Source organism: Charadrius vociferus, unplaced genomic scaffold, assembly GCF_000708025.1.
Source record: "Charadrius vociferus isolate BGI_N301 unplaced genomic scaffold, ASM70802v2 scaffold255, whole genome shotgun sequence".
In the NCBI taxonomy this organism is placed as follows: domain Eukaryota; kingdom Metazoa; phylum Chordata; class Aves; order Charadriiformes; family Charadriidae; genus Charadrius; species Charadrius vociferus.
Window position 1 is genome coordinate 3,023,853 of NW_009648785.1, and position 11,316 is coordinate 3,035,168.

At 40.2% G+C, this 11,316-nt stretch overlaps 1 protein-coding gene across 1 annotated transcript in view; it reads right to left on the reverse strand.

Annotated features, from left to right (window-relative positions):
- Positions 1 to 11,316, reverse strand: part of PTPRN2 (protein tyrosine phosphatase, receptor type, N polypeptide 2) — a 187,612-nt gene that overhangs the window by 52,678 nt on the left and 123,618 nt on the right. The window contains exon 3 of the mRNA XM_009886794.1: positions 7,179 to 7,326. Within this exon, the coding sequence (XP_009885096.1) occupies positions 7,179 to 7,326 (148 nt within the window). The remainder of the gene's footprint in view (positions 1 to 7,178; positions 7,327 to 11,316) is intronic.

The window sequence follows — 11,316 nt, forward strand, 5'->3', positions numbered from 1 at the left end:
GCAGGAATATCGAAGTACATTTGAGAGCTGGACAGTAAACTAAACTGTCCTGATCAAAGACCAGTGCTGTGTGGTGCTATGCTAGTGATGTGGGGAGATGATATGACTTGGAGATGATCATGGGAGAGAGAAAATGCTGATAACAACTGCACCTGAAGTAGGACTGGAGTACATACAGGTATCTTGCACTGCTGGTAATATAGCTATAATATAGCTAGTTCAGACACCACTAGTAAAGAAAACAGCATTCTGGACATAATAGACTTACTCATGTCATTTGCCCATCATCAGGATTCATTTATCACTTTTTAACTTGTATTTTTACTGGTGCCAGCTCAAGTATGTTTAGAGCTGGTACACCCCAAACACTAGTCTTTTTTTTTTTTTTTTTTACTTCGGGATATATGTAATGGATGGGTTTTATTTGTCTGTATTTAGGCAGTGACAATGCAGATGTCTGCATCTGTTCCAGTCATTTAGACTCACTTTCTGCTAAGAGAAAAGAAATATTTCTATGTCATGGATCACCTCACCCTGAGTTAGCTGTCTCAGGCCAAATTGCACTTGGGAAGTGCCCGTTTCTCTCCATCGACTAAAGAAAGAAAGACCAGACCACACACAGATAATTTATGCAAGAGATGTCTAAGTCTTTACATATGAATCTGAAACAACTTGTACCTGATAACCTGCACAATTTATACTTCTCAGCAAACCTACCCCGCACAGTATATTGTGGTGAAAGGTTGTGGAGATGCCCTTTCTCTAACGCTCTATAGCTGAACGTGGATACTGATGTTTTGAGAGGATCTTTCCATCAGTTATTCAAATAGATAAAAAATAGAGTGTAGGAACACACCCTGTCCCCCTTTGTATCTTGTCTAGCGGTCTGTGAAACCATTCTTAAGAGCAGAATTACAAGTTGCCTTTTAAACTATTAAGTACCAATGATTATTTTAATAATGAGGAACAATAAATGAGTTATGAAACATTTTAAGTACTACAGAGGAAACCAGAGACCGAGGGTTTGGGCTCTGCTTAGGTTTATTCACCAGCAATGTCATGACAGTTAATATGTGAGCAAGACAAAGGTGTGCTTCTATGAGTGTTGTTTATAGTCACTCAATCTTATCAGCAATATTTAATGCACCAATGTGAGCAACCGTCTCCTGGAATAAGATTAGAGGTGAACAAGTCATGTGAAATGAATGAAGAGTCATTCTTTACTATTCATATAAAATTATCTCCTCCGGTAAGGTTTCAACACAACAGGAGGATGAAGAAGACGAGAAAGGGAACACGTTCATGCACATTATTCAATTCCACCTTCCTTTGGTACCACTGCACAAAAATTCTGAAACATGATGACAAAACCCCAAAATGATCTTGTGACATCTGAGATTGCGGGGCTACCCAGTATTTTTTACAGGAAGCTTCACAACGAGCATTGTCACAGTGTTTGAAGAACTACAGCTCTGAAACCTTTTGGCTATGCAGGAGATAAGCAGGTTACATGCACTAAATGTGGTCTCTCGAGTATCTTAAGCTAAGTGAGCACTCAGGATAAGCCCCACTCATTGGATAGCAAAAGTGTTTGAACTAATCACCAAAGAAAATGTGTGAAATGTTTTCAAATGGATGAGGGAGAGAGAGCAGACAGCGATTCATCAGTATTTAGCAAACAGATGTCAGTGTGAGTCTCCAATAAAAGTCAAGTGTCAGATCAGTAACTTCATGATCTTTTTTAAAAAAACATAATGTTTTATCCAGACCGTCTGATTTAGTGTGCCATATCATTATCCCGCTGTCTTGGAGGATTTATCAGAGGGTGAGACATGTTAAGGCTTTGGTAGTGAAAAGGTGGTTAGACTTTGTATTTGTGTTCAGAAAAAAAAAAAGAGAGTGCAAAAAAGGTTGTACATGTGTTTTCTGCATATATCAAGAGTTTGCACCCATGTGTGCTTTAGTTGCAGCATCAAGCATTCATATTGACAATGAACAGATTGTGCTTGTCTATGCCTGTTATCACCTCAAAGCTTCTAGGAACCAGCATAATAGCTCTTCAGAAACAGGCAGAAAAAGAAGAAAAAAAAAAAGAACACCATGGACACCAGTTTGTTATATTAACAGTAAGAAACTACAGGGAAAACGCTGAATGTACAAGATATTTTTTTTTTTTTTGTAAACTGCATATTGATTATGTCAGAAGCAAGGAAAGAGAAGCAGGAGAAGCAGGAAATAAAAGGAAGGAAGGAGATGACAGAAAAGGAAGATGTATAAGATCAATCTAAAAAGCGAGAAAGAAAGATAAATGAAGAAATAGGAGAGGAGAGGGATGGTAATAAGGAAGTGAGAGAAAAGACAAATGCTGTTACGAGCTACTGCAATCTGGCCAAGCTACAACTAGTCATCATTTCAAATATCTACAATAGCTACTGCTGAATGCTGAATTACTTTGCATTTGCTATTGCTCCAGCCAAGCCACAGCTGAAAAAAAAAGCAAAATGTATAGATAAATATGTGCGGCAGAGAGAGGTTTCCTAAGCAAGAAGGATCGTACTAACCTATAGCTGAGGAGAAATATAGTGCAATTTTGTGTTTTATATACACATGAAACAAAGTATAAAATACAAATTGCAAAGTATAAAGGATAGAGGATAAAGGATAAAAGGTAAAGCAAACATGCATGAGTTTGCAGTATATAAAACTGCAATTTATAGATGGATAAACCTAAGTTTTGGAGTCTACTTACAGATATTTTCACGCGGACTCAGTTACTGTTAATGGGGCTTGATTTAGTTGGCTAAATCATACCATACCAACATGTCATACCATACCAACGTGTCATACCATACCAACATGTCATACCATTTGAGAAACTGTAGATGAGACATTGCATAAGGATAACAGATATGAAACAAGACCTAAAGACTTGTATCCTATTGGCCCAGCATCCTAAGCTCACATGGGATATCCGAGGGCATCCCACAGTTATTCATTTCACTGTAAACTGAAAACCTACTTTTGGCCATTGCACAGCTCTCCTGATGCCACTGCGGTGACCAGCTCCACACTGGCTGTAATGGGTGCTTTGACAGCTGGCTTACATGGAGGCAGCTACAGGAAGACACTTAAATTTAGGCATCTTAATCCATGATTTCACAAAATCATGCCCAGAGAACGTGGTTCAATGCCTCAGTGTAGGTTTCTAGTGATATCTAAGGTGCCCCAAGGACACTCAGGCTAGCAGCTAGGAGGGCACAGGTCTCCCATAGAGCCTGTGTTATACCTACTAGCTCTGCGTCGGTACCTTGAACACTTCAGGCATCTCAAAGGGCACGAGATTCCTTCAAACAACTGAGTCGAGCACAAAAAGTCATATCTATCTGGATTGTTTAAACAGTGACCTATACTGTTGTAGTATTGTAGTATGCCATCTCACGATCTTCTATTTATCTCACAGTAGTCTTGTGACTTAATGAAGATCTATTACTCTTGTTGTTTTTCAGATGAGGATTGAAAGCTTGGAAAAATAAGACCCACGTCTTATCTAATTCCCTCTGTCTTCTATTTCCTTTTAGTCAGATACTTCTGAAGGAACAGAACCAACAAAGGCTGGACACAAGGAGTATGGGCGATTTTGGGTTGTTTGAATCCAGGCATCACACGACAGAGTGAATCTCACAACAATCAACTTGGCACATTCTGCCTGGGTCATCATTCTCTTCCTTCTAGATTTAGACTGATTCTTTTTTTTTTTTTTCTATACAAAGCACAGTACAGAACTACACTGATGAGAAAGTGAAGAACTACTGAGGAGCAAAAGTGCAGCAGTCTGAAGATTGTGAAGAATCATAATTTGTTGATTATCATTATTTTGCCCATAGGTTGTTTGCACAAAATGGAACTCTTCTTAGATCTGAACTGAAATCAAGTTCATTTATTCCAGCGGGCCATTTGCACATGCGTTACTGACACAGATAATGCCCACACCCAGGGCGAGTACCCTCTGCTCGGGTGTTCCCATCCTCGGTGCACATCCCCTGGCTCTGCTCTGACTGTACACAAGCCTCAGGGCTGGGTGCACACTCTGCCCCTAAATGCTTTGCTTTCCTTTGGAGGAAAGTCAAAGCACAGAGGTAAGCAGGTTGCTCTAATATATACCATGACCCATGGACACAGCTTCGGTAGACAGCTTTAGACAGATGTTCACTGCAAAAAATTGTTTGCCAAATATTTAAAATACCTATATGTATCTCTGTGATATACATAAATAAAAGCATACAGTATTTACCCTATTGAGGTTGTTTTATTTTGCAGAGAGGAAAGAAGAGAAAATAAAGTCTGGAAAGATTTTTTTTTTTGGACATCAACAAATTCAACTGCTCATGTGTTCATACAGAAAAAAGGTATCCCATTGCCCTAAATTAGAGCTATCTGCTTGTTGGTTGGATAAAAGGATGCAGTTTTGTTAACCTAGAAGCTCCAAGTTACTTTAATTGTTAGACTTTTTTAAACTAGTGGTTAATTAAGTGCAGTGTCGAGGTGTTGTGCTACCAAGTATTTTAAAAGCTGTTTGTAAATAGAGAAGATAGGTGTAAGAGTAAACTATGATGAAATTGCAAGATTAAGGAGAATGTTAATCTAGAAATTATATCAATTATGTAATCAGTAAAAAATAGTATTGTAATTTTTTAAGACTGGTTAAGAAAGGAAAATACAAAGTAAATACAACATGATATTAAAGCTTCTTTGAAGCCTTCCTCAGATGAAATCTTTTATATGAATCGACAATCTTGTTCTACCTTGTCAAGGTGATTATGAATATGAAAGGGGTAAGGAAATGCTAACAAGGCATTACTCTGTGAGAATACTTTGAATGTAGCATAACAACTTTGTAGCATATCAAAAGCATATCAGCTTTGCTTCTTAATTTATTATGAAGCAAATCTGTGACTTCTTGCTATAGTTTTAATATCAAATGTAGTTAAAAAAAAGTGGTCAAACTGGGCTTTCTCATCTCAGTCTAATCTTAGAGTCTACAATATCCATCATCTTATCAAGATTCATTGTTGTTTAAACTGTGCCACGCTTTCAAGCCATCCTCAAGGTAGTTTTAAGGATATAACATGACAGCTGTTTACCAGTGCACAGCAATTTCAGAAAGTGAGGGCAGGTAATTTTGTGCAATTCAGTCAAAAAGGAAGTTCCCAGTACACTAGAAGATATAGTAGAAGTTTCCACGTTGTAACAAAGCCAAAAAATAGCATTCTACTCTTGTAAAAGTACTAAGAGATTTTAAATGCGCTAAAATACTTCTAATTAAAGCTCCAGATACATTGCAGCCACCCTGTCCATGTCCAAAACCCTTCCCAGGTCGTACTGATTCAGTCCAGACTCAGCGATGGGAAGAACAGGCATAACGATATGCCACGGGAGAGGCAATGGAAGAGACGTCAACTGAAGGCTGATCAGCGTAGGCTGATTCATCCACTTGGTACAAAGTGGTGAAAAGAGACAGACTATCTTAGCTCTGAAAATAGTTCAGCTCTCTAGTGTGGCATGACACCCAAGCTAAAAATCTCTGTTCTTTAGCACTGCCGCAGCTCTGTTACTTCTGGATTCAGAACTAGAATGGTCTAGTCTGAGGGTCCCTATCTTATTGCTTGTTGTATCATGCAGACACATTTCCTACACCGGCTGAATAACCAGCATCAATTTTTGGCAACACCTGTAGCTGCCATTCTGTCTCTAAGGCAGCAACCAGAAACAATCTGGCTTAATTTATGAGCAGGGACTTGGAATAGCTTAAGATGGACTGACTGTAAGTCCGCATTGAAAAGAACTCTTTAAGCAGGAAGATTAACTTGGATCAATACACATTATTGTGGAGCAATCTTCACTTCCTATCATGTCGGTTAAATGCCATTTTTTTCAGGATGGAAAAGAGCACAGAAGTCTTGCACTCCTTTAACTTTCATGGTGTCTTCTTTAGAACTTTTCAACAGACCTGATCCCAAAACACATGGAAGTCAACAAACTGCTGCTGTTGCCCCAAAAGGCTTTCGACCAGCACCATATTTACTCAGGAGAATTCATATCGCCAAGCTACTGTACTCCTCTCCTAAGCAGCAAAGTATTGCAAAAAAAGCCACTGCATAAACAAGAGAGCCAAACCCTGCTGAAGCAAATGTGCAAGGACTGATGGGCTCAGTTAAATTATCATGTACTTCCAAAGAATCTTCACTCTAAATCTGGCTCTGACATTTACTTAACGTGTTACCTGTCATTTCCCCATTTCTAAAGGAGGAATAGTACTTACTCAAGGCTCTCAGAGGGAAAATTAATGTTTTCAGGGCACTTTAAAAATTAAAATAGCTATATATGTTTGCCAAGCTACCCAGCTGGATTGTGGGCACACTGATTGAGAGCATTTTTTGTTGCTGTGGACTGTGCATATATTCTCAGTTTCAGTTTTGTTTCATTGGTTGCTTAATAAAATGTGTGGCCATAGATTACCAATGTAATCTATGAGATACATATATTTGCATAGGAAAAATATGTTGCTTTTATTTCAAGCTCAGAAAGGTGGCTGCTCACAGGAAAGAGCAGATTCTAGGAATATAAACACTGCATGCTTTTTTTTCTCTCTCTCTTTTTCTCCTTTTATCCTAAGCCTAGCAGAGAGAGAAGCCAGTTTGCAAGCTTATCCACTGAAGCCTAAAGGGGCTCATTCAGTACAGCTGAGTATCTGATCAACAGATCATCTAGCTCTGATTATAGACTGCTGGTATTACTGTTGGATGGACATGATACCAACTTGTCTATACACAAGCCAAACTTCTTTCTGTTGAATGGCTACAGATGCCACTCTTGTACAGAAAGTATATTCCAGCATTGAAAAGCACTCTGGCTATTGAATTTCATGAGACAGCACAGCTGCAGCAGCAGTGCTATGTGACATAGTTGTGCATTTTTGTAACATATGTGCAACTTATACGGAGATAAAGTGTCTGATATGACAATAGGACACACACCCACCTCATAGTTTTCTAGTACACATATAAGCTACTTTCTATTCTGTTTGCCTGTCATCTGTAGCTTTCAAACCACTGTGCAAAGGATATTGCAAAAAGCATCAAGAACTTAAAATGCAATCATCCAAATTAAAGTGTACATACACGGTATTACAGCCTGTGAGCGATTCTTCTGGGTATTTTCCTCCTGCTGTGCAACGGTGGTGGCATTGGGCTCAGCCTGATAAGCACACAGAGCTTCCCACTCTTTCTCCAGACGATTCTTGTTTTTCAGATGATCTTCCATGTAGGACTGGAATTAAAAGAATGCTGTGTTAAGCATTGACCTAGCTAGGCTCAAAGCTAAGCTAAAAGGATGTATCTCGGGATGGTAAGCATGGGAACCCTGAGCTTTGGGAACAAAACACACTCAGTCTCACGGCTAATTCATTCACTTAAGAGAGTTAACCTCAAGCTTATTTGTGCTATACAAAATGAGAACGCTAACATGTACCAGTGCTAACAGAGAAGAAATGATTGAAACCTCCAGCTACTGAGCTTCAGGAGAAAACTATTTCTTCAGTACCTAGAAGATGTAAGCCCAAACGTCTCTTTCATTAGGCAATGAAAAAGGAACAAAAATCCATTGACAAAAACTACTCACTACAACAACGGCTCACATCAAAATGAAGGCTTTTAAAACTAAAATTCAAGAACATACGCAAGTCACAACAATGATACGGCTGTTGAGGAGAATTAAAAAACTACCAGGCTGAAGTGTCCTGGCTCAGGTCATTAGGGTCATTAGGTCCGGTACCTAATGTACCGGGTCATTAGGAACTCATCCTGCACATGGACTGGCACAGAGAGGGCCTTGAACTGAGAAGGTGCTGTTAATTAGTATTAATATATGTTGTCAAAGATTGTACCTGGCATTCAGTAAAGTCAACAGTGTTAGAAGAAGCATCACCAAAGAAAAATTAACTGGCTGTGGCAGGAATGATGGCCCATCAGAGTATATTGGTGCAGGTCTTAAATTTTTGCAGATCTCCCAAGGCTACAGATTCGGTACAGCACTGGATTGGGAATTCAGTCCCAAAGGTTTGCCAAAAGTGAAATAAACCCCTATTCCCATGGACCTGAATATTGTCCAAGTAGGTGAGGGGAAGAGAGCAGAAAGGAGGAAGGGTGGGGAAAACCAGAAATCTTCCCCTCCCTTTACCATGAAAATTAAGAAAGTGATGACCTGGCACCGTAAGCCTACTTATACAGCCAAATTACCTTTCAGAGCCTGTCATCTTCTCCTGCAGTAAGCAGCAGAATAAGCTCACATTACATCCAGTTTGTACTTGTAAATTAAACTCCATACTCCCTTTACAAGGTAGGTTGAAGTTAACATCTTTGAACACATTACAAAAGGAACAAACTGTTTAGGGGACAGGCTCAAGGTCTGGACGGGGTCGGGAGCAGAGCTGTGGGTGCCTCTGGCCCAAACATCAGTCCAAGCAGCTCCTGCTGGAGCAGTCACTAGTGCAGCCCAGCCTGTAGCAACACTTGTCTAGAAAAAGCTTCTGGAAAGGATTCACTGAAAAGTATAAAAAGCAGTTTAATTGCTTAGAAAACCTTTCCCATAGACAATCTCCGTTATGTCGCCATAGTTCTTCCCAAACATGCCTTAAAGAAGAAAGGCTCGCCTGCCCTCTCAGCAGGTTTAACAGAAGGTGCAAAAAGCTTGCAGCTTGTCTTCTGCCAAACGGGAGCTCTGCTAAAGCTGTCGCTCCGCCGCGCTGCCCACCCCACCAGGAAGGCAGGAGACTGCTCTCTCTCGCAGCTTGAACGGTTTTTTTTCGGTTACAAAAGAGCCCCTGACACACAGCTTTGTTTTGTGCGGGGTCTGTCGGGTGTGCGCAGCTTTACACGAGATTTGTAAATCAAACCTGTTACTAAAAAGCAATTCAAGAAGCGACACTTCCAGAAAGGATATCTTTAAGGACATAGAAATTATTGCATTAGAGGAAAGGTTTCTAAAGGAGGGAAAAAATAGTGGTGGCCTGGATACAATGAAAACACCTACTGTGAGATTGCGTCTTTTCTATAACGAAGGAAAAAGCATCGCAGTGGACAGAGCTGTGACCTGACGGATGGGAAGCTGGGATAGCGACGTGGCCCCGTGGTGTGTTAGGGGAGTGGGTCAGCTAACACATTCCCAGCCTTAACCCGCAAGTTAACGGGAGGAAACCATTCTCTGATAGTTTGCTTGTCCTTGCCCAAAGGCTGTTGCTATTGGGGAAAGGAGAGGCTAAAGATCCCATTCTCTTCTCATAGTAAATCCGTGCCTGGATATGTATACTGAATGTAACAAAAAGAAGATAATCCCTCCTGAGCAGAGACTATTTGGTATATAAGAATTTTTATGAGGCAAAGGGAAAAAAAATTGCAAAATCTTACAATACCGAGACCGGTGGCTTCAGAGGAGCTGCTCAGCATGCAGCAGGCAGAGAGCAGGCAGTCAAGGACCTGCCTGTAGCATCTTCCCTTTTTAAACCACCGTTTTATAATCTGATTCATTTTGACATACCCATCACCAACGTCCCATAGACTTCAGGGACATTTTATGCAGTTATACAGATCTGCCAACACCGAATCTCTCCAAAATACTGTGAGATACACGAAGCTGTAGGAAAATGGCCATGAACATTTGATTCCTAAGGCAGGGCTGTACACAGCAAGGAGCTTCCCGTTGGCTCCAACTTGTCTATTTGATGATTTCAAGGACTGTATTTTAAAAAGAAATTTTATTTTATTTGTAAATAGTCAAATGTGACACAGTTAAGGTAGTTTGATTTCGTTTAGTGCGTGTGAATTTTTAAATAACTCATCTCTCTCTAAAAAGGAATACTCTTTTTACTTTTACCTTCCTTTTTCAGGGAATCCTGAGTGTACAGAGAAATGAATGTTCAAATGAGAACACAGTGAAATCTTTACTTTAACCAGACAACCACTTTCCATGTAAGCTCAACACCTGCATCGCATGGATCAGGTTCACAGGGCACTCCTGACACATCTCGGAAAGGTGTTTGACTATTTGAACAGACCCGTGGAAGGCTCCGCACAATATGAACATCTGCTTTTCACACATTTAAAAAAGCTACCGAGAAAGAAGCTTCCTTTAAAACATTCAGGAGTCAGACAATTCCCTCAGAGTTAAGTAATCTTTCATTTACAGTCCTTCAGAGCCCCTACGCTCATCCCTATTTTGCTAAACAGAAGCTTAGTGATTTTGAAACACCCTCTTGGGAGCTGCTGGATGTACATTAAATTGAGTGGAACTTCTGATATTTTAGAGATTGTATGTCTACTCAAATCCACTCCTTAATTAGGATGTTTTCGTGAGACATTCTGCAGCGTTTGCCTGGTACAAAAGAAATTCATTACCAACATGTCAAACACGCACATGATTTTCCTTGTCCCAGAGCAGCAGGTAAAATAAATAGAGGTTGTCACCAGTTACTGTAATGCTCCTCAAAGCCCACTGAAAAGGGTAGAGGTTTAGTCTCACCAATATGTCCACATCAAGACAAGTCCTGTAATCCCAAGTATATGCTATTCTTTAAACAAACACTGTCTGCTTGGCCAGATCTCTTGATGTACATTAAATTTAATTCAGTCTTAGTTTTCCTTCCACAGGGCCCCACCTGCAAGGACAACTGGTAGCCCAGTTCGCACTTTCTCTTGTATACACAGATGAGATCCTCTTGCTACCAAACACGTTATGGGGATAAGGAGGACGCATCGACGCTATGTGGAGAGCGGGGACGTACTATAAAATCTATTATTGTGTGAGACAAGCCAGTTGTAAGGCAGGAGATGAGCTTTCAGCCAGAGGATGAAACACTGGCCCAGGGACAATGAGTCTCTGGCCAAGAGAAGCAGCGCCAGTGGCAAATGAACACAGGCACAAAGCCAGGGCACAGCGGCACAGCTTGGCTTTGGTAAAGCTTCCTGAGCACTCGGTCGATGTTGTAATACGGTGTAATCGACTTTGTTTTTCTTTACTTTTTTCTTTACTCAAGGAGTGGCATCCAGTGCGTGCTCTGTGAGTAAATTAAGGTTAACAAATACAACAATTAAATTTTGATTGTCTGGTCAATCTCCAAATACCTTCTTCAGAGATAGTATGGTTTGCACCTGTCAAGATATTTGTTTTAAAAACACCTATTTTATTAGCTGATGCTCAGCTATTACAAAACGCAATTATTTTTGACAACATACTTCCAATACGGTACTTGGTTAGACACTCTTT